The 27,639-nt window shown below is 40.7% G+C and overlaps 1 protein-coding gene across 1 annotated transcript in view; it reads right to left on the bottom strand.

The window, feature by feature from the left end:
- Window positions 1-25,596, bottom strand: part of LOC132974814 (protein mono-ADP-ribosyltransferase PARP14-like) — a 76,668-nt gene extending 51,072 nt beyond the window's left edge. Inside the window, exons 1-13 of the mRNA XM_061039087.1 lie at window positions 25,365-25,596; window positions 23,948-24,030; window positions 15,019-15,046; window positions 14,518-14,592; window positions 13,721-13,888; window positions 10,501-10,626; window positions 10,267-10,368; window positions 8,937-9,187; window positions 5,406-5,598; window positions 4,749-4,874; window positions 4,512-4,613; window positions 2,978-3,225; window positions 1,185-1,212 (exon numbers count right to left, since the gene is read on the bottom strand). Of these exons, the coding sequence (XP_060895070.1) occupies window positions 1,185-1,212; window positions 2,978-3,225; window positions 4,512-4,613; window positions 4,749-4,874; window positions 5,406-5,598; window positions 8,937-9,187; window positions 10,267-10,368; window positions 10,501-10,626; window positions 13,721-13,888; window positions 14,518-14,592; window positions 15,019-15,046; window positions 23,948-24,030; window positions 25,365-25,551 (1,717 nt within the window). The 5' untranslated portion in view covers window positions 25,552-25,596. The remainder of the gene's footprint in view (window positions 1-1,184; window positions 1,213-2,977; window positions 3,226-4,511; window positions 4,614-4,748; window positions 4,875-5,405; window positions 5,599-8,936; window positions 9,188-10,266; window positions 10,369-10,500; window positions 10,627-13,720; window positions 13,889-14,517; window positions 14,593-15,018; window positions 15,047-23,947; window positions 24,031-25,364) is intronic.
- Between the last annotated feature and the right edge of the window lie 2,043 nt (window positions 25,597-27,639).

Genomic DNA, 27,639 nt, shown 5'->3' with positions numbered 1-27,639 from the left:
TATCATACCATTCATATGCTGATGACACACAGGTATACATTTCCCTTTCATATGATGATCTGAGCTCCATTGACAAACTTACAGATTGTATAAAAGATATCAACTCCTGGATGTTCAGAAACTTTTTAAAACACAACACAGACAAGACTGAATTACTATTTTTTGGTCCAAAAACTCAGAGACAACACATCCATATACACCTCACATCAAATTCCATTAAATACAGAGAGCAGGCCAGAAATCTTGGAATTATTTTAGACTCCGACCTTAGCTTTGAAAATCATATCTCCAACATTACCAGAACAGCATTTTACCATTTAAAGAACATATCAAAACTCCAATCCTTCATATCCCAAACAGACGCAGAAAAATGTGTCCATGCATTCTCCACCAGTTTTTGATTACTGTAAGCCAAGTTATCCAAACAATCTATCAGACGACTCCAACTGATTCAAAATTCAGCATCCAGAGGCCTGACACACACAAGAAAATTTGATCATATCACTCCTGTCCTAAAAACACTCCATTGGCTCCCCGTACAACACAGAATCACTTTCAAAATTCTCTTATTAGTCCATAAAGGACTTAATGGTTCTGTATATTTCTGACCTGCTCACAGACTACAACCCTACCAGGGCCCTCAGGTCATCAAGTGAAGGTCTGTTAGTCTTACCCAGAATCAGATCAAAGTCCGGAGAGGGGGTCTTTAGTTACTGTGGTCCTTCTCTCTGGAACAAACTACCTGCTGGCCTGAGGTCCATCCCAACTGTCTCTACTTTTAAAGCTAAACTCAAAACCTATCTTTTCTCTCAAGCATACAAATAATTACTCTTTATGTATGTGTGGGTATGTGTAAGGGTTTCTTTCATTTTGTTTTGTTCCTAATTTGATTTCTGTATCATATTCATGATGGTTGAGACAGCTATTTGTCTCTCGTATTCCTATGTTTTTATCATCAATGTAAAGCACATTGAGCTTACCTGTAATGAAATGTGCTTTATAAATAAACTTTCTATTTTATTTTATTCTATTCTATAAAAATTCATGAGTCAGAAAGTACAAATAGAAAGATTACTGAGCTTCTGGTGTTGAAGACGAGAATAACAACCCAGAACTGATCATTTAAAGCAGAACACCTTAAAAGACACTTTAACCATAAAATAAAACAAATAAAGCAGATTCACCTGGGACATCATCGTCACTCGTTGGACTCTGAAAAGAGAAAGAAAAACAATAACATTCACAAAGAATAAAATGACGAAAGGAAAACCGAACAGTACAAAATAAATCTATTTTATGTAGAAACTGCTAAATACTGTTTTTTCTGTGTCTCAGTAAATAAGCAAAGTAGAGACAAACTCAACTAATTTTATCCCAGATATTACTAAATGTATTCATCAGTCAAATATAATTTCATTTGAGTATCATCGTATTGCTCCAGCAGTTCTCTGTCTCCTGCAGAGTGTGCTACATGGATCACAACGAGCATTATCACTCTGACTATCTCGTCTTGGATATATATCTTTATTCTATCATTATTTGATCTTGTCTTCCAGGGTAGATCTGGATGGTCACTGTTCTCATCTTTGAAGAGTTGTAAGTGTCCAAAAGCTGTCGGTTTAGATCAACCCAGTTGGGAAGATTCAGAACTGACTGGTCTTCCACATCCAGCATCATGACTGTTAAACTCTCATTTATCTTTCTCTCTGCATCAGCAAGAGCACCCTCAGAACTGACAACAGCAAAACCCCCCTGCTTTCAACACTGAAGATGGCACTGATGCCATGGGATGTGAACAGATGCTGGGCGATATAGCCTAAATTTGATATCACGATATTCTGTTGCCTAATGTCGATATTCGATATGACTCGATATTTATCGTATTAAAGTTTATAAATGTAGCCTATAAAACTGAATCTCTACTGTATAACAAAAAAGATCAGTGGCCCGACCATTGTAGCCGCTGGCCCAGGAACGTTACTTTTGATTCGAAAAATAACAGTCACCAATTTACTCTTGAACCATTCAGATGCAAAATTAAATTACAACTTTTATTTAATTAATTGAGCTCTAATTATAAAAATATTGTGTATTTTTCTAATATTTATGTGCTCATGTTTATTAAGTGTCTACTTAATCTGATATTAATGTGAGGCTGTGATAGAGCTGGTATTGTTATGATCACCTTTCTCTCCTTCTTTCTTCTCTGTGAGAAACTCTTCATCCTGAGATCTTTACTTTAGGAGCTCTCTTAAGGGCTAAGATACTTTGTGAATAACTTTTATTTTTACCAGGATCTAGTCTTTAACTTTAAGGGGAAATTTAGCTGCAGTGTGTTCCAGCTCCTCCAGCTGTCTGCCACTGTGGCTGAAACTTTTCTCCGTTCTGTTTTCGTCATGCCCTGCTGTCACTCTCGACTCTTCCAGTGATTTTTTTCCTTTGAATGATGATTTAAGCTTGGCTTTTGTCGGGATCTGATGGTTTTAAAAAACGTTTTACCAAACGTGTTTTTTAGTAGAGAAAACATGTGCTAAAATCTGTGTGCGAGTGTACAGTTCGAGAGTAGCGAGCACGCTCGCGGGAGTGACTGCAGTGAAGCCGCCAGCGGAATGTGCAATCAGCTGGACTCTGTCAATCATTCATCCGGGCCAGCGGGCCAGTTATAATGTCGAGTCCAGCGTTATGTGCCCTTTTTTTGGAAGTAATTCGGCCTCGCTCGCATCTTTCTCTTCCTCCTCCGTGTTGGTCGCTTACAAGAGCTAGGCTAGTAAGCGGCAGGAGCGGAGTCTCCTCCGCCCTTTCGTCTCCGTGCAACAAGCGCTGCCGTGGAAATCTCGCGGAGCAACGAAATATCGCTAGAAAACTTTGAAGTAGTTTAAAAAATAAAGTCGATGTTTTCTTTTCCATATCAAACATTAATTAAATATCTATCGAATCGAACTTCACGATATATCGCCCAGCACTAACCCCTACCCACATTTCGCTCCAAGATCCATGCCTTAGTCTTGGAAACTGCTGCAGAGAGCCCTGTAATGGTTAACTTCTGGGAGTTTGATGACGGATGACAGATGACGGGATGAACACCCTCTGTGAAAGGCTCAGGCATTTTCCATGTTGGTCGTTCTTTTCCATAAAGGGCGGTGCCAAGGGACTCGTAGTATGGATACACCTTGACAGGAGTGGATCCAATCATGTAGTCTTGTTTGATGCAAATGTTTTTCACAACTGCAGATAAAAACAGAACGCTAGAGTAAGTAGTTGATTAGTACTCATGAATGAAGATTAGTCATCCAGGTCATAGGATATACAATTTTGCCTAAAGTCTGCTGACCCCTTTGCTTTAAAGTTTGCGTTTGGCTTAGGTCTGTTTAGCGTGTTATTCACCCATTGTTTTGTTTACAACATTTGTGAAGCCTTGACTTTTGTTTTTTGAATGCAGCCATGTTAGGGGGGGGTGGTGCCTTGCTCAAGGGCACCTTGGCAATGCTCAGGAAGTGATCTGGCACCTCTCCAGCTATCAGACCAACTTAGGAAACCATCTACTTTAGTAAACAACATCATATGCACTCGTACTTACAGACATACAGTATGTTTCCTAAAGTCTGTGGAGACCAACTCTAAAAACTACTGACTTATAGTATGCTCGTCTGGTTTGCTGCTTTGATCCTTTTTATAAAGAGTCAATGCTCTGATCAAGTGACGCTGCATGACTAACTCTGTATGTCTGAGTTCAAAGGATGTATCCATCAGCTGCACATGTTTGGGTGGTGGTGTGTTGTGTTCATAAATGCACTTGAATGAATCACTGGCTGCAAAGCGCCCACCTGTCAGTCATCACAGGCACGCCCGTAATTATTCCTAGTTATGCACATCTCTTAGCCTTTATATTATCAGAATAAATGAGTTATAAAAGAAATTCAAACCCTGTAAAGTTTTTTTTACAAACCACATGCTTTATGATCATTAACCTTGATAAAATAAAAACAGAATGGTAAACCCCGCCTTCGCTGTACAGTTTGTGTTGATAAAGACCTGAACTATTCAGACCAATTTCAACATGAACCAGACTGTAAACATTACCATTTCTGATGTGAAAAATGACTTTTTAAAATGGGAGCTAATGGGGAATCCTTGACTTTTGCGGACAGCCCCAAGTGGACACTTGAGGAACTGCAGTTTCTTTGCTCTTCCACATTAGCTTAATTTACAAACACTGTAGGTTGGTGCTTGTTATTTAGGCATTGTCTCCCTCTATTAGTAAGACTCAAGTGGCCAAAAAATTGCCACATTTTTTGCGTGTCCATGTCGACTTTATATTCCAGCCTCAGAGGTTGCCTCTTGGAGGTTGTTGGATCCTACCTGTAGTGTCCATCATGAACCAATCAAAGGCTCAACAGTCAGATCCGAGTGTATTGGATAGTTACTTTTAGCCTAACAGTTTTTGGTCTTTGGGCTTAAAGAACACTCTTGACCAAATAACAGTGAGTAATTAGTAAAGCTGAATGGAAAACCTTTGGGGTCAACGAAAGTGACAATGGCAGCCTCTTCATCTGGGACCATGGTGATGTTCTCTGGCAGAGCCCAGTTCTTCTCAAAGAACAGCTCCAACAGGTCTGCAAAATCATCAGAAATACGTTTTGAGAACAACAAATGCAGACAGAAAACTTATTAGACACATTTATTCCAAAACATGTCAACAGGACGTCCTCTAACCACAGACCTCTTTACTGGGATTAAATCACTTTTACCTTCAACCACAGCAGAAGGAAGACTCTCCACTCGGACGCTCTTTGTTTCCTCTAACTTCCAGGCGGTCAGTTTGTGTTTCTGCAGCTTCTGGCTGGTCTGACTCACAGTGAGAAACTTCTCCACATCTGCAAAATACTCTGGATTAACCTGTTTGTTAGCAGTTAACGAGGTCTTAAGCTAAATCAGAACTGTTTCAAGGTCTGTAAAATCTAATATTTTGACTTTGCCTTTGCCTCTGAGCGCTGATGATGATTTTAAGATGAGTCTTTGCAGAAAGAGAAGTGGAGGTAAAACTTGTGCCAATGTCTTTTTGCCGTGTATTTGTGCCTCGAATGTCAGCTTGAACTGGTTCATGAATTATAAACCGATTTCGGATGTGTGCAGATGCATTTGTGGTGACGAGGACTACTGAACTTTGTTACATTATTTTTTACTCTTCTCTCATTTTACCTGCAGAAATATCTAGAAAACAACATGTTCATGTCTTTACATTCTCACTGCACACTTATGTCTTTTTGATTGATGAATTAATGAAACCTTTATTGCCCCTAAGGGAATTTGCCTTGAACCTAGAACATAAAAATGCAAAACAAACAAACATATACAGGACAGTACATAAAAATATGTATTATTTCAGTCTTGTGTTATTTTCGTACCTGCGGGGCTTTTAAAGGTGACCACAGCTCTGTTGCTCTCCAGGATGATCTCCAGACTGTAAAAACTGTCGTCCAAACCTGAGATGGTCTCCACCAGCATCAGCAGCAGATCTCTAGACATGTTGGACCCAACATTGTCCAAAACCACAGAGAAGCTCTGAATGCACTCTGAGAGGAGACAAATAATAACCAGCTTTACCTTCTATTACCAATATGAGGTATTTCTAATTATTGGTTTTAAACTAGTGCAAGAGAAATAACATAACTGAGTGTAACTGGACTTCAGCTTTTTTTTCTAGTCTTCAGACTTCTCAAAGCACTTTTACATTTCATGTCACACCCCGACTTGGCCATTTTGGACGCCCCTCAGTGAACCACTGTTCTCTACTGGTTCACATCATTTTTAAAAGACAGGAAATGTAATATTTCCCTAGGCAATTTTAAATCCAAAGAAAGAAAGGTTCTCTCTGGGGTTCCATAAGGATCAGTCCGTGGGCCACTGCTTTTTAATCTATACATGCTCCCACTTAGTACAATCATGAATAAACACAACATATCATACCATTCATATGCTGATGACACACAGGTATACATTTCCCTTTCATATGATGATCTGAGCTCCATTGACAAACTTACAGATTGTATAAAAGATATCAACTCCTGGATGTTCAGAAACTTTTTAAAACACAACACAGACAAGACTGAATTACTATTTTTTGGTCCAAAAACTCAGAGACAACACATCCATATACACCTCACATCAAATTCCATTAAATACAGAGAGCAGGCCAGAAATCTTGGAATTATTTTAGACTCCGACCTTAGCTTTGAAAATCATATCTCCAACATTACCAGAACAGCATTTTACCATTTAAAGAACATATCAAAACTCCAATCCTTCATATCCCAAACAGACGCAGAAAAATGTGTCCATGCATTCTCCACCAGTTTTTGATTACTGTAAGCCAAGTTATCCAAACAATCTATCAGACGACTCCAACTGATTCAAAATTCAGCATCCAGAGGCCTGACACACACAAGAAAATTTGATCATATCACTCCTGTCCTAAAAACACTCCATTGGCTCCCCGTACAACACAGAATCACTTCAAAATTCTCTTATTAGTCCTTAAAGGACTTAATGGTTCTGTATATTTCTGACCTGCTCACAGACTACAACTCTACCAGGGCTCTCAGGTCATCAAGTGAAGGTCTGTTAGTCTTACCCAGAATCAGATCAAAGTCCAGAGAGGGGGTCTTTAGTTACTGTGGTCCTTCTCTCTGGAACAAACTACCTGCTGGCCTGAGGTCCATCCCAACTGTCTCTACTTTTAAAGCTAAACTCAAAACCTATCTTTTCTCTCAAGCATACAAATAATTACTCTTTGTGTATGTGTGGGTATGTGTAAGTGTTTCTTTCATTTTGTTTTGATTTGTTCCTAATTTGATTTCTGTATCATATTCATGATGGTTGAGACAGCTATTTGTCTCTTGTATCCCTATGTTTTTATCATCAATGTAAAGCACATTGAGCTTACCTGTAATGAAATGTGCTTTATAAATAAACTTTCTATTTCATTTTATTCTATTCTATAAAAATTCAAGAGTGAGAAAGTACGAATAGAAAGATTACTGAGCTTCTGGTGTTGAAGACGAGAATAACAACCCAGAACTGATCATTTAAAGCAGAACACCTTAAAAGACACTTTAACCATAAAATAAAACAAATAAAGCAGATTCACCTGGGACATCATCGTCACTCGTTGGACTCTGAAAAGAGAAAGAAAAACAATAACATTCACAAAGAATAAAATGACGAAAGGAAAACCGAACAGTACAAAATAAATCTATTTTATGTAGAAACTGCTAAATACTGTTTTTTCTGTGTCTCAGTAAATAAGCAAAGTAGAGACAAACTCAACTAATTTTATCCCAGATATTACTAAATGTATTCATCAGTCAAATATAATTTCATTTGAGTATCATCGTATTGCTCCAGCAGTTCTCTGTCTCCTGCAGAGTGTGCTACATGGATCACAACGAGCATTATCACTCTGACTATCTCGTCTTGGATATATATCTTTATTCTATCATTATTTGATCTTGTCTTCCAGGGTAGATCTGGATGGTCACTGTTCTCATCTTTGAAGAGTTGTAAGTGTCCAAAAGCTTTCGGTTTAGATCAACCCAGTTGGGAAGATTCAGAACTGACTGGTCTTCCACATCCAGCATCATGACTGTTTAACTCTCATTTATCTTTCTCTCTGCATCAGCAAGAGCACCCTCAGAACTGACAACAGCAAAACCCCCCTGCTTTCAACACTGAAGATGGCACTGATGCCTTGGGATGTGAACAGATGCTGGGCGATATAGCCTAAATTTGATATCACGATATTCTTTTGCCTAATGTCGATATTCGATATGACTCGATATTTATCGTATTAAAGTTTATAAATGTAGCCTATAAAACTGAATCTCTACTGTATAACAAAAAAGATCACTGGCCCGACCATTGTAGCCGCTGGCCCAGGAACGTTACTTTTGATTCGAAAAATAACAGTCACCAATTTACTCTTGAACCATTCAGATGCAAAATTAAATTACAACTTTTATTTAATTAATTGAGCTCTAATTATAAAAATATTGTGTATTTTTCTAATATTTATGTGCTCATGTTTATTAAGTGTCTACTTAATCTGATATTAATGTGAGGCTGTGATAGAGCTGGTATTGTTATGATCACCTTTCTCTCCTTCTTTCTTCTCTGTGAGAAACTCTTCATCTTGAGATCTTTACTTTAGGAGCTCTCTTAAGGGCTAAGATACTTTGTGAATAACTTTTATTTTTACCAGGATCTAGTCTTTAACTTTAAGGGGAAATTTAGCTGCAGTGTGTTCCAGCTCCTCCAGCTGTCTGCCACTGTGGCTGAAACTTTTCTCCGTTCTGTTTTCGTCATGCCCTGCTGTCACTCTCGACTCTTCCAGTGATTTTTTTCCTTTGAATGATGATTTAAGCTTGGCTTTTGTCGGGATCTGATGGTTTTAAAAAACGTTTTACCAAACGTGTTTTTTAGTAGAGAAAACATGCGCTAAAATCTGTGTGCGAGTGTACAGTTCGAGAGTAGCGAGCACGCTCGCGGGAGTGACAGCAGTGAAGTCGCCAGCGGAATGTGCAATCAGCTGGACTCTGTCAATCATTCATCCGGGCCAGCGGGCCAGTTATAATGTCGAGTCCAGCGTTATGTGCCCTTTTTTTGGAAGTAATTCGGCCTCGCTCGCATCTTTCTCTTCCTCCTCTGTGTTGGTCGCTTACAAGAGCTAGGCTACTAAGCGGCAGGAGCGGAGTCTCCTCCGCCCTTTCGTCTCCGTGCAACAAGCGCTGCCGTGGAAATCTCGCGGAGCAACGAAATATCGCTAGAAAACTTTGAAGTAGTTTAAAAAATAAAGTCGATGTTTTCTTTTCCATATCAAGCATTAATTAAATATCTATCGAATCGAACTTCACGATATATCGCCCAGCACTAACCCCGACCAACTTTCGCTCCAAGATCCATGCCTTAGTCTTGGAAACCGCTGCAGAGAGCCCTGTAATGGTTAACTTCTGGGAGTTTGATGACGGATGACAGATGACGGGATGAACACCCTCTGTGAAAGGCTCAGGCATCTTCCATGTTGGTCGTTCTTTTCCATAAAGGGCGGTGCCAAGGGACTCGTAGTATGGATACACCTTGACAGGAGTGGATCCAATCATGTAGTCTTGTTTGATGCAAATGTTTTTCACAACTGCAGATAAAAACAGAACGCTAAAGTAAGTAGTTGATTAGTACTCATGAATGTATCTTAGGTTTCAATGAAGATTAGTTATCCAGGTCATAGGATATACAATTTTGCCAACAATGTGCTGACGCCTTTGCTTTGAAGTTTGCATTTGGCTTAGGTCTGTTTATATCCTAGACTGTAAATATATTGGATATAGCAAGCCTGTTTTTCACCCGTTGTTTTGTTCACAACATTTTTGAAGAATTGACTTTTGCATTTCAACTGCAGCCATGTTAGTTTTCTGGAGACAGAAGTTACTGGCTAACAGAATTAGCATCGTAAATATATTAACTTAGGGATCATCATCTATTTTATTTAACAACACCGTATGCACTCGTACGTACAGACATACAGTATGTTTCCTAAAGTCTGTGGAGACCAACTTTAAAAACTACTGACTTATAGTATGCTCATCTGGTTTGCTGCTTTGATCCTTTTTATAAAGAGTCAATGCTCTGATCAAGTGACGCTGCATCACTCATTCTGTATGTATGAGTTCAAGCGATGTATCCATCTGCTGCATACATTTGGGTGGTGGTGTGTGTTGTGTTCATAAATGCCCTTTGCCGAATGAATCACTGGCATGCCCCTAATTATTCCTAATTATGCACATCTCTCAGCCTTTATATTATCAGAATAAATGAGTTATAAAAGAAATTCAAACCCCGTAAAGTTTTTACTAGCCACATGCTTTAAGATTTCAACATGAACCAGGCTGTAAACACTATCATTTCTGCTGTGAAAAATGACTTTTTAAAATGGGACCTAATGGGGATTCCTTGGCTTTTGCAGACAGCCTCAAGTGGACACTTGAGGAACTGCAGTTTCTTTTCACATTAGCTTAATTTACAAACGCTTAAGTTTGGCGCTAGTTATAGCAAAAAAATTGCCAAATTTTTTGGGCTGTCCATGTCGACTTTATATTCCAGCCTCAGAGGTTGCCTCTTGGAGGTTGTTGGATCCTACCTGTAGTGTCCATCATGAACCAATCAAACACTCTTGACCAAATAACAGTGAGTAATTAGTAAAGCTGAATGGAAAACCTTTGGGGTCAACAAAAGTGACAATGGCAGCCTCTTCATCTGGGACCATGGTGATGTTCTCTGGCAGAGCCCAGTTCTTCTCAAAGAACAGCTCCAACAGGTCTGCAAAATCATCAGAAATACGTTTTGAGAACAACAAAAACAGACACAAAACTTATTAAACACATTGATTCCAAAACATGTCAGGACGTCCTCTAACCACAGACCTCTTTACTGGGATTAAATCACTTTTACCTTCAACCACAGCAGAAGGAAGACTCTCCACTCGGACGCTCTTTGCTTCCTCTAACTTCCAGGCGGTCAGTTTACGTTTCTGCAGCTTCTGGCTGGTCTGACTCACAGTGAGAAACTTCTCCACATCTGCAAAATACTCTGGATTAACCTGTTTGTTAGGAGTTCATGAGGCCTTAAGCTACATCAGAACTGTTTCAAGGTCTGTAAAATCTAATGTTTTGACTTTGCCTTTGTGATATTCACTTGTTGATTTATTGTCTTCTGTCTTTCAGGCCCTGTGTCCACCTAGCTTTTTCTGACACTCACCTAGAGTGTCTTTTTTCAATAGTTTTCAATGAGGAGAGAGCATAAGCAGCTGCATGTGGCCGCCCAGAGGAAAAGCGCAGCGCCTGCCGTCTTTTTTCCGAGCGCTCCCCTTTTTTTATACGGCCGCTCTGAGCGCTCAAGTTGAAAATCTTTCAGTGTTTCTTGTATTTTATTCCTGCCTCTGTGTGTTTCCCAGTAAGATTTCCCTGATTGTCTTCACCTGTGTCTTGTTAGTCTCACCTGTCTGATTACCCTATGTCTATTTAGTCTCTGGCTGTATCCGAATTGCAAAGTACCTACTCAATCTGGCTGTAGGCAGTAGGCAGTACGCAGTACCTACTACCTACTATCCATGCTGTATACTGTGCGCGCCTACTGAATAGTAGGCGCGCACAGTAGGCAGATATTTGTTCCTACTTCGTCTGATTCATTCAGTATGGAACTGGCTAGAGATGCACCGATACCACTTTTTTGCAAACCAAGTACAAGTACAAGTACTTACATTTGGGTACTCACCGATACCGAGTACCGTTACGAGTACTTAATGTCCTGATCCGCGTCTGTTTCTTTGCTCAAAAGTTGTTAACAGATAGCTGTAGCGTGTGAGCCACGCACGGAAGGCTGGGGAGTCCAGCATCCCCAGTTTGCAGTCTGCTCTTCTTTTGTCGTCATCGTTAACGCTGAAATATCTCCACACCGCTGACATCTCGCTTCTCTCCGCCTACCCGCTCAACTGAAAAGAGGCGCACGCAAAGTGCACGTAAAGTGGTATCGGTGCCGTTGTATCTGCGTAGTTTTACGACTACGAGTATGAGTACTTAAAGGCGGCATCGGACCGATGCCGAATACTGGTATCGATATCGGGTCATCCCTAGAAGTGGCGTCATTTACGTTACCCAAACCGGCCGCATCAACCCGTTTTTTTATTTTAATCTTTTTGTTTAGCTTTATTCAAGAAGAGTAATGCGCATACAGTCAGGTAAAAAAAAAAACAATATCACAATGTAAATCAAGTAAAAGGCAGATTAAATAACTAAATAACATACAGTACATAAAAAGGAAAGATCAAATGAAAGACAATAATATACAGAATATAAAATAAACCAATAAAGACACATTTAAATAGTGACATCATTATTTAAATAGAGGGGGAAAGGTTTTATAATAATGCAGACATTTGTTTTATTTTCTGTTATTAATTAAAAGTAGCGATTTCAGGTGGGACTTTAAGTCTAGATTAAAAATTGATTCAATTAATCCACGCTCGTTTGTTTTGATTTGGAGGCGGACGTGAAGTGACGATTTACGTTTAATTTCACACAGCATTGTGGGTGGTAAAATACAATTCATGTCCTGAAAGCATGCATACAATCCATACTGCATGAAACCCTGAAGTTAGTATCCATACTGAAATGTTCAGTATACTGAGGTGGACCCAAAAAATGCATACTGAATGACCACGTAAGTTCAGTATACTGAAACTCCCTACTGAAAAGTACGTAAGTTCATTGTCGTATGTGTATGTTAGTGTCAGATGTTAGTTTTCCTCGTGCTCCCTCATGGCTTCCTGTTTTGACCCTTTTTAGCATTTTTCAGTTTGGAAATTTTCATTGTAAGTTTAAGTTGCCTTTTTGTTTTAATTAAATAGTCTTTTGTTATTCTGCACTTGGGTCCACCTCTCCTTGTTTTCCGACAACCTTGACAGAATAAACTGACCACATTATGGACCCAGCGGATTTTTTTAGTTTCAACAAGGCTTCTCCCTGGGAGGGGACTCTTCTTGCCTTTTTCCCTGGCACCCGAGGTAGGAGGAGACGCAGTCAGGGCCTACGATGTCAGGACTCAATTTCTTCAAGCTCTCTGGTGGCCTTTCTGGTCCGATCAACTCCTGTGTCTCTTCGTGGGAGGTTTTGCCCGCTCCTGTGTCTCCGTGGGAGGTTCTGCCCACTCCTGTTTCCTCGTTGGAGGTCCTGCCCACTCCTGTTTCCTCGTTGGAGGTCCTGCCCACTCCTGTGTCTTCGTTGGAGGCCCCGCTGACTCCACAGACTCCTGAGCTCTCGTCGGAGATTCCGGCAACTCCTGCGCCCTCATCTGAGGCCCTGGCGACTCCTGTCTGAGGCCCTGCTGACTCCCGCGCCCTCGTCAAGAACAAGAAGGGACCCTTTAGGGTTGGATTGGAACCCTTGGCACCCCAACAGGAGGGAACCAAAAAAGTAGGACGGAGGACTCCCAACTTTGACGGAGGAAACACCAATAAATTGGTACCGTACCGAATTGAACTGAACTGGATCGCTTGGTGGAAACGGCGCTTTAGGGCACCATCAGGTTATGCCGTGGCTACGAGTGTAGGTGGTGTCATAAATAATTAAGGTGTGGTGTGTATAATGTTGAGAAGTTGAAGGGGTCCCTTTCATTACTGAACACTATTTTTCAGAGTTATGATTTTAAGATGAGTCTTTGCAGAAAGAGAAGTGGAGGTAAAACATGTGCCAATGTTTTTTGCCGTGTATGCGTGCCTCGAATGTCAGCTTGAACTGATTCATGAATTATAGATAAATGGATAGTCAACAAATTTCTGATGTGTGCAGATGCATTTTTGACGACGAGGACTACTTAGCTGTGTTACATCATTTTCTACTCTTCTCTCATTTTCATTTTCATTTTAGAAATATCTAGAAAACAACATGTTCATGTCTTTACATTCTCACTGCACACTTGTGTCTTTTTTGTATGAATTAATGAATGAAACCTTTATTGCACAAACACAATAAAAACAAACATAAACAGGACAGTACATAAAAACACATGCATATTTTTGTGTATGCGTGTATTACTTCTACACCTATAGGCTGTGGTGTCTTCACTTAAGTTTTGTGTATATATGTATTATTTCAGTCTTGTGTTATTTTCGTACCTGCGGGGCTTTTAAAGGTGACCACAGCTCTGTTGCTCTCCAGGATGATCTCCAGACTGTAAAAACTGTCATCCAAACCTGAGATGGTCTCCACCAGCATCATCAGCAGATCTCTAGACATGTTGGACCCAACATTGTCCAAAACCACAGAGAAGCTCTGAATGGACTCTGAGAGGAGACGAATAATAAACAGCTTTATCTTCTATTACCAATACAATGTATTTCTTATTATTTGTTTCAAACTAGTGCTAGAGAAATAACATAACCAAGCGTAAATGGTAAATGGACTTAAGCTTTTATATATATTTTTTTTACTTCTAGTCTTCAGACTACTCAGAGCACTTTCACATTGCAGGTTACAACTACACACGGCCGTTTTGGACGCCCCTCGGTTTGCCAAACATGAGAGCAGTTATCAGGTCAACAGGTGTTGCAGCGATGGAAGCGGGCAAGAGAAGTGGTTCAGATAGAAGTGATTGTACCCGACCTAAAAAGCCTCTGCATGTTTCTAATAAGCTCCACGAGCAGAAACGTGCTCAAACTAGGATCAATATTGGAGATGCTTTTGAAAAATGGAGAGAGGTTAGAACACAGAAAGGTTTACAGACCGATGCAGAGCTGGATAAACACTGAAGCTTCAGTGTCCACCACATGGCAACCTGCGTGAACATCGACTCTAGAGAGGAGGCTGCGGGGGTAGACAGCTCTCTCTAACGTTTTGAATTTTGACTGCAGTACCCTTTTTAAACACTAGGTGTCAGAGTTACATATTGTGCTCCTTGTTGCATGTTTTTTACCGTCTTGTTTCTCTGCAGAAGCTCCATCTCCAGGCTCAACTTCTGATTCTGGCATCTTTGAATCTGTCGCTGAATCTAACAATGAAAACAATCAACTTTCATTCAAAATGTCAAACACATTCAATAAAATCACAAAAGTTAATTAAAATATGAGATAGGAATGATAAACTCCAAATAAAGTCAAAAAGGTCAAAACACAGAAAAAGTTACGTTTTCAAAAATACCCGCCTACGTGTGGACCAGGTCTGAGTCTGCCCGTGAATCCGAAGTGTTCAAATATGACTCAATCCTTCGTACACGTAATGCTACTCCAAAAACACACCAGAGCAACGGATCTTCAATAATCCTCATCTTAAAATAGTCCCAAACAAATGTTTCCTCCTCTCTGTTAAATAAAAACTATAGTAGTCGTTTTTGGACATAAATGGAACTTACCAAGATTAAACAACTAAGATGAATATCTTTGAGCTGTTTTAGATAAAACAAATGAAGCAGATTCACCTGAGACATCAGCGTCATCCGCTGGACTCTGAAAAGAGAAAGAAAAAGAAAAACATTCACAAAGAATAAAATGACAATAGGAAAACCAAACATTACAAAATAAATCTGTTTCATGCAGAAACTATAAACTGCTAAATACTGCTTTTTCTGTGTCCCGTTAAAATAAGCAGGATAGAGACAAACTCCGCCAGCACTAGCTGGTAAAGATCAAAATTACTGTCCAACCAACAGATTTTAGTTTCAGATTTTTATCAGAGTAAAAAAAAACATGTGAACTTGTGGGCTGAAACAGAGAAGACACATAGAGTAGAGCCCGACTGATTAATCTTTTGCCTTTGAATTGCCCCCCGGGGACAAATAAAGTTTTTTGAATTGAATTAATCAGCCAGCCGATAATACCGGCAGATATTATCATATCTTGACAACAACTCAGAGTTCAGACCAGGAGGCAGAGCTGCAGTCTTACACGCTTCTCTGCGCCTCCCTTAGATCTGTCTCCCAGTCACTATAGCTGTAATTCTGAATCAAACTGTAGTTATACTATAGGTACTGTGTCTGTCCCCCGGTCCAGACCCGTTTTTATAAGTCATCCAAACATAGAAAAGGCGTAAATTGTCAAAATCTCATTAGAATAAAAAGTATGAATACGATTTTGCAAAAAAATCAGAAAATTCCCTGCGGACTTTTGAACATTAGGTCCTTAGCATCCAAATCTCTTTTAGTGAATGATCTGATATCAGATCAGCATGTTGATTTACTTTGTTTGACTGAAACCTGGCTGTGTCGAGATGAATATGTTAGTTTGAATGAATCCACTCCTCCCAGTCATTTTAGTACTCATTTACCCTCACTTATCAAACATAAGTACGGCAGAAAAATGGGTGTACGGTCATTTCCACGCAAAGTTCGGCACTTATCAATTTGGACGTGAGCGGAGGGTACGCTTAAATCCCACGCCAGGTCTCAGTTCGTGTACACACGTTTTCAACTCAGTGTGGACTTGCAGTGCAGCAAATCTGTCTGTGTCGGAGAATAATTAGATCAGACTATAACAGTGCTTGTTAAGACGGATAGATATAGGTTCACAGATTTACTGTTAGATAAGATATCTCAAATGTATTTTATATTACGCTTCACCTCAAAACGATCTCTGTAGGCTACATTGCTTTTTAAATAATGTTGAGCAGCGCCAGCTGTCAGGTGATTTATTTAGTTGTGTGTTTTATTTGATTAATTTTTGTTTGTTTAATCGATTTACTTTAAAGATTAAAGATTAGAGAGGCTGCTTTCAGTAAATACATGTTAAACGTTCATGCGCACAGGAATAGCACTGCAGAAAATATTAAGACCTCATTGCTCTCCTGTGTCCACCTCCTAACAGTCCTTGTGGTCACAGGCTGCCTTTGGACCAGGGGGATATACTCTGGTGTCAGTAGGACCAGGTTGTGGTCTGATCTGCCCAGGGGGGGAAGGGAAGTGGTACTGTATGCTTCCTTAACGTTAGCATACAGAAGGTCCAGTGTTTTATTTTCTCTAGTTGGACAGTTAACATATTGATGAAAAGTGGGTAGTGTTTTGTCCATTTTCACATGATTAAAGTCCCCGGTAATGGCTACAAAAGCATTTGGATGCTTAGTTTGAAGCTGTGAAACAGTAGAGTCAATGGCATCACTCGCAGACTCGGCATCAGCTGACGGTGGGATGTAAACAGCTATAACAATGGCGTACATGAATTCCCTGGGCAAGTAATATGGGCGCATTCCAACAGCTAACAGTTCAATGTCCGGGCTGCAGAGACGTTCTTTCACACTAACATGGCCAGGATTACACCATCTCTCACTCACATACAGTGCAATCTCTCCACCTTTCTTCTTACCGCTCTTAATAACGTCCCTGTCAGCCCGAAAAGTCCTGAAGCCGGGTACCGCCACGCTGTGGTCCGGGATGTCCGAGTGCAGCCATGTCTCCGTGAAGCACATAATACTGCACTGGCAGTATTCCCACTGGTGCCGGACAAGCGCATCGAGTTCGTCCATCTTATTGCCCAAAGACCTCACGTTCCCCATAATCACCGCTGGTACAGAAGGCTTATGCTTTCTCTTCTTAGCTCTTCTCTTAGCTCTAGCTCTGCAACCCCGGCGTCGCCTCCTCAGCTCTCCAGGAATTACAGGCCTTGCTCCGGGCAGTAGCACCTTGGAGAGCGCCATCAGCTGATCGCGTGTGTAAACAATGCCCTCACTCAGCTGTGCGCTGCTCTCCATTACAAAGAATGTCCAAAGTAACAGAAAAACAGCACAAAAAGTTCCAAGAGTGAAAGTAGCCATTCCCACACAATAGATTAAACTAATACTCCAAAAACACACAGTAAAAACAAATAATAACTAATCAAAAAATACGATATAACGACACGGACAACGGGAGCTGCTGCAACCGGCAGCCACTTCACACAGCGCCGGAAGCGGATTATTGTAATTCTCTTTTGTCAGGGTGCTCTGGTAAGTCTCTAAAGACTCTTCAACTGGTCCAGAACGCTGCAGCTCGTGTACTGACTAGAACTAGGAAAAGGGACCACATCACTCCTGTGTTGGCTTCTCTGCACTGGCTCCCTATACAGTCTAGAATAGAATTCAAGATCCTTCTTCTTACTTACAAAGCTCTAAATGGCCAGGCACCATCTTATCTTAAGGAGCTACTAGTGCCGTACTGCCCCTCGAGAACATTACGGTCCCAGAATGCAGGCCTACTAGTGGTACCTACAGTCTCTAAGTGTACTATGGGAGGTAAAGCATTCAGTTATCGGGCTCCTCTCCTCTGGAATCGTCTTCCAGACGGGGTCCTTTTTGTAACATAACAATAAGTAAGGTATTTTACCTGCTTTTTGTAAAGTGTCACGAGATAACACTTATTATGAGTTGACGCTATACAAATAAAAATTGATTGATTGATTGATTGATATCAAGTGACTATCGGTATCGGCTGATTTCATCTTTGATATGCTCCGATATTACTACATTTACTCACCAGTCAAACATAATTTAATTTGAGTTTCATTATATTACACTAGCAGATCTCTGTCTGGCTTTCACCAGCAGAGGGCGCTATAAGGACTATAAGAAACATCATCACTCTGACCATCTCGTCTTCATTAAATATCTTTTCCACAAGTGTTTGAAAACTGCGTTTTAGGGGTAAACGGAATAAATGTGTTTATCTATTTCCATCAGTCTCTACAGATCAAAGATAGGTCTGAGAAAGATATCGGCCAATATATCGGCTTCAGATTTCTTTCTCTTCCTCATTTCGATATCAGCCCCAAAACTCCCATATCAGTCGGGCCCTGATGTAGAGTAGTTTCACCTGAATGAAAACTGCAACCATAAAAACAAAGAGTCACTACTTTTAATTTTTCTTCTTGGTGTTACATTTATTTATCTTCAATTCAATGTCAAATAAGATGATACACCTTATTAGACATTATGAGACAACGTGGAGCAAACTGGAGAAAAGGTGGAAGTAGAATTATTTTAAAAAATGTTTTATAGGTCTTCAATTTGGATTTAAAATAACACCACTGCCAATTCAACATGATATCTACTGGATGTAAATGGTTAATATTACACGGCTGTTTCAAATACTTGATTCTGATAGTCTGGTGAGAGAGGGGGCGCTTCTCAGTGTCCCGGCTTTCTTTAACCTGATTGTTGTTTATTCCTGTGACTCCTGCAGCAGCGGCCTGTACGTACCGGTACATTATTTGAACATAGTCCTCAATGTGACGGCGGTGCATCTTAGAATGTCTTAGTTATGTATTTACTGACTTATTTATTTATTACTGTTGTCCTTAAACCAAGCTTTTCGTCAGGCCCTTGTGGGTGTCATTGCTCAAAGAGACCACACGAGGGTGTCAGCGTGCCAGCGCTCATCTTTGTCTGATTTGTTTGTTGTCTCTGATAAACGCCTTCTGTTGTTTGTTTGTAAATGTATGCATGGTCTGGGCGGACTATGGAACCAAATCGCCCTCTGAGATAAATAAAGTTGTCTGAGTCTTATTGGCCAATGTTGCATAGCAACCGTCTGCTTTCCTTTTATAGATCACCGTCTATTAGAAGAAATACACCATTACTAATAAAAGCAGACGGTTGTGTTACACACACTGAATTATGACAATGTGGCTTCCATAAGAAAGGTGTTTTTATTTACAGCATTCGTAACTGCAAACACAACAGAAAGACAGTCTTGTATGAGAATCGGCATATAGTGCTGCTTTGCAGACTGTCTGATGCGATACAACTGTGCTTACTTCCTGCAATTACACAGGGAACAGCGCCAGTTGTTGACATATCAATGCTGCTACTGACACCTACTGGCCACAATGAATATTGCCCTGCAGGTACTTACAGCCTAAGCAGGTGAATCTCTCCTATTTTAAGTCACACAAATCATCTTAATGACATTTAACCAGAAAAATAATAGTGGGGGGGGGGCACCAATGTAATAATATAACTGATAACCAATAATCACAGGCATAGTCTTAGCTACTAAAATACCCAGGGTGCCACACCTGCTATGGCTACAGCTCTTATCACCGACTCTGAAGGACTAACTGTAAAGAAATCAATCCATGGAAGGAAGTCCGGTTCATTTAAAGTTTGTTTCCTGTGGGAAAAGCAGAAAGGATAGAGAGAATAACAGCAGTGAAAAGAGGATCAAAGATGTAAAAACTAAAGGGAAAACAAGGTCACTCTACATGATCCCTCACTAAATGTCTCAGGATTGTTGTTAGGTAAGCACTGAAACACACCCTGACAAACTGCAGAGTCCAAAACACACATCAGAGCAGGAGCAGAGAGTTAGGCCGTGTTCACACTTGACTTCTTTTTCAACTGCCAGCGCCTTTTTTACATACAAGCCTATGGAAAAAGGAAAAAGGATGACGCCTTTTCAAAAAGCGCTGCGCCCGACGCCTTTTTCAGTTGAATTATTTCAACTTTTCAGAAAAACGCTGGGTGACGTCAAGCGCCTTTCTGACAGCTGACCAATCAGGACGAGTAGTAACCTACATCCGTAGTTACCGGTGCCCCAAAAGATGTCATGCAGCCAAAAACGGCGAACTTCCACCAGATATGTGTGCATTGCGTGTCCGCTCCGGTCTGTTACGGGTCCGTGCATCCTCATCTGTCAACACCCACCGGCTGCGTTCTCAGTCTACAGCACGGAGAGCACAGCCGGACAGCTGGAGTACGGAGACAAAGGAATTTCCGTGGTAATGTTACAGATTCACTCGCGACAGCACGAGATAATACGATGTTCTTGGTATAAAACTCAATAAAAACCTTATGAACACGTAAACAAACACACAAACGGCCGTTTTTCTGAACCGTCAAAACGGAGAGTGTTATTCTGAAAATAAATCGGATGTTTTAATGTTGTATCGGTGTCTGACTTCCCGTCCCATTTGTTCTTTTCTGTGCTAAATTGATGCGTCGTGCTTGGTCGTGCTCCGGCCGGTTCCGGCACGGTTGCACCGCAGGCTAGATCCCGTTGTTAAGGTTACAGAACACTCGCGCATAAGCGCTCAAAAGGCGCTGAAGGCAGCGCTTTTCTCTGAAAAAAGAAGTCCAGTGTGAACACGGCCTTAAAGTCCAACTTCCTGCTGTGTCACTCATCAAGGAATTTAAACCACGGCAGGCTGGGCCAGGGTGTTTAAGATGGCCTCTCTCTCTCTCTCTCTCTCTCTCTCTAGCTCTGGTTTGATTTGCTTAATTTCCCTCCACTACAAACAAACACACACACACACACACACACACACACACACACACACACACACACACACACACACACACACACACACAGTGTTTTTTTGACTGTGCCGTCTTGTCGGAAATGTCCAGAAATAGTTCCATAACCTCAGCGGTGGACAATATTGGGTTTGTTTTAAAATAGTCACTACGTTGGATCTAACACCGTGTTGTAACAGCACGCGAGCTTTGGATGTTGGGTCGCATCGCGCACAATCGCACGCTCACTGTCCACATCGCATGCGTTAAATTTTGAATTCTTCTCTCTGTGAATTTGAGTTTCCACTTGCAAACACAATGACATCAGGTGCTTTTGACCTGAAGGAGGAAAACAGAAGCGAGTCGCTGACTCAAATCACAACACTCAGAGGCTCGTCGACAAACAGTGAGCCGAATAAAGTTTTTTTCCGGTGTTGACACAAACCAAAACTCAACATTTAAATCGCGGACATGGATTTGATTAATGCACCGTTATCTCCACTTTGTAAGACAAGCTAACGGGCTCTGTTGACTGAGAAAAGCAAGTGTCAGTGCCGTGCTCGTTCCTCTTCCGCCTACACGAGCAACAGAGAGGAACGAGAGAGGAGGGGCGAGCGGTATAAAATGTTTATAGTGTAAGACACTACGATAGTAAACATTAGAATCAAGCAGACTTTGTCCCGTGGCATACTGTGAGGTTAGACCAGGCATGGCCATATACGGCCCGTTGGGCTTTTTAATCCGGCCCGCCGAACTTGTCCAAATTATATTATTATTAAATTACATTTTATTATAATTAAACCTTGTTCCTTTTCCCCTGTAATGCCCGCGTTTCCCCAAAAGATGGCGCACTTCAGAGTGTGGTGTATTACGCCCTTCTTCACTTTTTCGCTTTGCTCTATGAACCCGTATGAGCCCTTCTGTAAAAATGAGCGGATCAAAGAAAAGAAAAGTGGACAGTGAATGCCGAGTGTTTAATACGGAGTGGACAACTAAATATTTTTTCAATGAAGTCCGATCAAAGGCTGTATGCCTGATATGCGAAGAAACTGTCGCAGTTTTCAAAGAGTACAGTGTCAGCCGTCACTTTGCTACGAAGCATGCTAACTACGCTAGCAAGCAGTCCCCGCAACAACTCAGAGGTTGAAGGATAATTTACAGACTCAGCAACATTTTTTTCACCAACAAACTGCGATTCAAGAGTCAACTACCAAGGCAAGTTTTTTGCTGGCATTCAAATTAGCAAAGACTAGCAAGCCTTTCTCCAAAGGCGAGTTTTTAAAAGAATGCATGGTAGAGACAGCAGGTCTCTTGTGTCCGGAGAGCCAAGGCCAGTTTGAAAAAATCAGTTTATCACACAGGACTGTGACTCGCCGTGTGGCACTGATTGACGAAGATATAGCCAGCGAATTAAACAAAAAGGCTGAGTCCTTTAAGTTATATTCACTAGCGCTGGATGAAAGTAATGACGTAAAAGACACTGCTCAGCTCCTAATTTTTATCCGAGGGATTAATGACAGTTTTGAGATAACGGAGGAGTTTTTGACCATGGAGTCCCTGAAAGGAAAAACGCGAGGAGAGGACTTGTATAACCAGGTGTCTGCTGTCATCGAGAGAATGAAGCTACCTTGGAGTAAACTTGCCAATGTCACAACGGATGGACCGCCAAATTTAACTGGAAAACATGTTGGGCTGCTGAAAAGAATCCAGGATAAAGTGAAAGCGGAAAACCCTGACCAGGATGTTATTTTCCTTCACTGCATCATCCGTCAGGAATCTCTGTGTAAGTCTGTATTGCAGCTTAATCATGTCGTGAATCCAGTTGTAAAACTTGTTAACTTTATACGAGCAAGGAGACTTCAGCATCGTCAGTTTATTATGTTCCTGGAGGAAACTGATGCGGATCATCAGGACTTACTGTACCACTCTCGTGTCCGCTGGTTAAGTTTGGGCAAAGTGTTTCAACGAGTGTGGGAGCTGAAAGAGGAGATCAGCGCATTTTTGGAGTTAATGGGGAAATCTGACAAATTTCCTGAGCTAAGCGACAAGAACTGGCTTTGTGACTTTGCATTTGCTGTGGACATATTTTCACACATGCATGAGCTGAATGTGAAACTACAGGGGAAAGATCAGTTTGTGCACAACATGTACAAAAATGTTAGAGCCTTCAAATCCAAGCTTTATTCTCCTGACAAATTGCAAACAAATCTTTCGCTCATTTCCCCACACTTGCCATGCAGAAAGAGGCGACGCGAAATGCAAAGAAATACAGCAAATCCCTTGACGACCTGCAGGGAGAATTCTGCCGTCGGTTTTCTGATTTTGAAAACATTGAAAAGTCACTTCAGCTGGTGTCCTGTCCCCTGTCAGAAGACCCTGAAACAGCACCACAGGAGCTGCAATTGGAACTGATCGATCTTCAGTCTGACTCCGTCTTAAAGGAGAAGTTCAACTCTCTTAAACTGAATGACTTTTATGCTTCACTTAACGAAGCCACGTTTCCAAACCTCCGGAGGACAGCACGGAAGATGCTGACTTTGTTTGGCTCGACCTACGTATGTGAGCAGACATTCAGCGTCATGAACATCAACAAAGCCCCTCACAGATCCAAGTTAACTGACCAATACCTCGGATCTATCCTGAGAATTACCACTACAAAACTAACTCCAGACTTTAATGCACTGGCAAAAAAGGGGGATCAACAACACTGTTCCCACTGAAACTGAACGTGAGTTTCTCTACTGTGTTTTTTAAAATTTAAATTAATTAAATGAATGCATTTGGAAATCAATTTGTACAATGAGCCTTGCATATTCATGCTTTGCTACCTGTTAAAGGCCAAATCCTTTCATGTAATGGCTTTTACATGTCATTTATATTAGTTAACACAAACACTCCATCCATCTGTTCCTGGCCCGGCCCCTCTGTCAAATTTTAGAACCCACTGTGGCCCGCGAGTCAAAAAGTTTGCCCACCCCTGGGTTAGACTGTTACCCTCTAGTTAGAAAACAACCAAACAGAACAAAACAGTTCAGTCATAAATAAGAGAAATCAATGAAAACACATAAACCCTCCTTCTTTACAATTGTCATTCAGCAGTACATTTCCACTTTTAAAACTGTCTTTTTATTTTGACCTTCAGTTGTACTCACCGGTGCAGAGCTCAGACGTAACGTCACAGCTTGATTGTCCACAGTGATTTCATGGTTTTTACGAGCGAGGACTCTCTCTCTCACTGGAATCACACAAAACACTTCAGTCATTAGCAATTCTGCAAAGTTCTCTCAAAGCAGAAGACTTAGAAAAGTTTGATGTGTCCTCCTCTTCCTATCGCAAAAGATATGAACAAAAGAAATAAATATCTGCCGAGCTTCAGCTGACAGTGGAATATTTGTTCTGATTTAGCTGCTAGTTAGCACAGCGCACAAGAGCGTATCTGCGCTCTGTGATGTCAACTCCCCGCATCCAATAGGAGGGAAGATCAGATCACAACAAACTGGACCCACAGTCCTGAGCTCTAGTTTACAGACCTACCGGGACATCGGAAGAAAATTTACAGAAAGAATCTGTAGTTTGTAAATTTGTTTTGGGACTGGTAAAGTGTCCTTCCCCTTGGTAATTTGTTTTATAAAATGTAAATGTGTTTTGTCTTTGGTAAACTGTTTTGGTTTCTGTAGCACGATCTGTGTCTGAGGGAGCCTGTCTCTTTAAGTCTTTATAAAAGGTAATTAAAGACATTGGAGGAAGATGCTTCAGGTTGTAGATGCTTTGACCTTTGACTTTTCAGCTCTGTGACTCAGGAGATGTTGATCTGTGTTTGTTATCGCTGTGTGTTTTATGTCTGTAACTTGTTTATTGTGCTGCTGCCTGCCTCGACCACAACACTTTGTAAATCAGATCAATAATCTCAATGAGGTTTTTACTGTTTGAATACATTTTGAATACAAATAAAATAAAATACATTAATTAGAAAAATGTTACCTGAGCTAGTAAATCATCTAAGAAGTGACATATTTTCTCTTTTATAAATTATTTCTGAAGTCAGTGAACTTAATGATGATAACATAATGTTTATGGCTTCACTTTTGAAACTAGAGGCTCGATGTCCATTTCTTATAGACTCAGCAGTCTATTTATTGCTTATGACTAATAGATTGAACTATGAGGAAAAGGAGTGTAAGACTTGAAGTGCATGCTGGGAAGTCAGCAGATAAGATCCGGGTGTTTATTAACCAACTTTTACAGCCAATCCAGGTGCTTTAAGATTCATGAGTTTCTATCAGAGTGTTTCCATCATAGTTCAAATTCAAAATGCTGCAGTATAAATTAGTGAAAAAAAGTTTAAAGATTCGTTTTTTAAATTATTTTGTATACTTTCACTTTCTAAAAGATTTAGTGTGGCAGTTGAAATCAGGCCTGTTTGTTATTTCTGTTACGTCCATCGTGAAGTGTTTAAACTCGGAGTCACTTTTGAACTTTTGAAAACTGCAATAAAATGTGATTAACCGACAGATATCAGAGCAGTAACTTGGTGTTTGGTGGTTTTCACCGTCATTCAGGGAGACTCACCGTCCTCTCCTCTGAAGTAAACTGCCGCTCGCGGGGCTCCTTCCTCCGCCTCCACCCGGCACTCTCCTCCGCCGGACTTCTTCTTACTGTGGAAGTAAAGCTGCAGTTTGTTCTTCACAGTTTTAGTCTGAGCCGCACTCCAGACCCCCTCCACGATCACCGGCACACACTCCTCGGTCTCCTCCATGATCCTGTCCGGTACGAGCTCACCGACAGACTGAATCCAAACAGGCAGCGAGGCGTCACATTTCAAACTGCTTTCACTTTCGTTTCTTCACTAAACGACGGGGGGAAAAAACTGATCTCTATGCAGCTGACTCACTGTAATAACACACGGGAGCCTCTAAATACTTTATATAGACTAAATATATATATATAACTTCATCCTGATAAAGTCCTGATTGTAATAAATAGTAAATTATTATTCTAAAATGTGAATATTAAAACAGTTTTACAGTAAAATTAAGGTTTTTGTGATCAAGAGTTAAGTTGCTTTGTCCAATCCAATATTTGATTAAAGATTTGTTTTTCTTTGTGTTTTTTCTGGATTCAATCATAGACTGTAAATATTAATGGATGACGTTACCCATCTGTATTCAATGCCATTATGTTAGTGAAAATGACCCAATAAAACTAATTCACATGTCGTCCATGCTCTCTGGCCCACGACAAAGACAACACAACTTCTCACCTGTTTCCTTCTTTTTTCTCCTCTTTGTTAGGTGTTTTTGTGGGTTCTGCTCATTTCCGGATGTAGCAGAAATGTCTCTAAGTGGAGTCATTGCAGCACTCTTGGTGAAGTATCCACTTACAAGTTCTGGAAGACAGACATTCTCAAAAGATTGCTGTGCTTTATTCAGAACGTTATTCCAGAACGGTATGTTGGGTGCAACACACAGCACAGTGAAGTCTTTGAAGGTCCACAAAACAAAATCACAGTAGTCGACATCAGCTACAAACATTTGCGTCTGGACTTGCTTGTAGTATGGACTGCTCTTCTTCAGCTGCAGTTCTCCATGGACTTTGTTTTTGCATGCCTCCTTCACAGTGCTCTCTCTGTACTTGTAGGGGCACTTAATCTCGATGCAGCCCTTTCCACAGCAGTTGCACCTAACTATTCCGTCAGGTGATGCACCAACTTGAGGGAACTTCGGATTTACCAAAAAGCCACTCTCAGTCACCTCCAAAGAACCGTGGTGTTTCTCTATCAATACCTGTTCATTCTCCCGCATGGCGGTACTAAACCTTTGTGTCTTGTATGTGTTGAAACCGTGGCGCTGATAAAAAGGAATGTTAAGCGGCATTAAGAATCCAAACACACATCCTTTGAGGAAACTTATCCCCAGCAGTCAGAAGTAAGAGCACGGAAAATATCCGAGCTGAGAGCTCAGTATGAGAGGTCTACGCAACTCTTTACACACTCATTTACAGGCCAGCAATGTGCAAATGACTGCTCACTTAAGATTGCATGGATTTTGGGGCAACATAAAAAAACTTTCAGTTTCACTGTTGTGAAGGAGTGCTTGAACGCCGCTGCCGAGACGTTACTTGAAGGTAAACAAAGGGATGAATTGTGTGAAAAAATAAAGCAAATCCCAATGTCAGCTTCAACGACAACCAGAAAATCTGAAATATTATCAGATGATGCACTGTCACAGTTTATAGCTTATTTGAAATGCAGGCCTTTGGTACCTGTTTTGTTTACTTGAAATATTAATATTTGTTACTATTTGTCTTACTTGTTTTCCATGTTTAAAAGTAAGCTATTTGGAAATTGAAAATAAATATTTTTGAAATGATAAGGAAATATGCCGTGTTGATGACAAAGGTAGGCTATTAGGAGGTAGACGTTATGAGGTTCGGACCTTTGTTGGAAAGAATCTTTAGTAACTGGACCTCGTTCAATTTTAGTTGAAGACCCCTGCTCTATACTGTCTTCTAGCAGTGTCCTCATTCTTTCTTCCCCATGTAGCAGCAACACACCGTCCTGTAGCTCCATTATTTGGGTGACAAACAGCTTTAATTGTTGATAGGGCAGGCTTTTCCATGTCCGACACGTAAACTGAGTGCATGTTTGACACCGTTACATGTCTGGTGCGGAAGTGATGCCATGATGGGGCTTTGTGCTGCTTTCGTGTTAGTCTTGTTGTGGATTTTTCTATTGGTAATGAAAGTACTCAAGTCAAAGTCTTTTGTCTTTGTGGATTTTATTGCCTATAGTAAAGAGTTCTTTTGCAAAAGGGGTAATCAGCAACAAAAGTAACATCAGTCACAA

The sequence above is a fragment of the Labrus mixtus genome, chromosome 5 (genome assembly GCF_963584025.1).
Source record: "Labrus mixtus chromosome 5, fLabMix1.1, whole genome shotgun sequence".
Lineage (NCBI taxonomy): Eukaryota > Metazoa > Chordata > Actinopteri > Labriformes > Labridae > Labrus > Labrus mixtus.
Note: the sequence above shows the minus strand (reverse complement) of the source record. Positions and strands in the feature narration are given on the sequence as shown.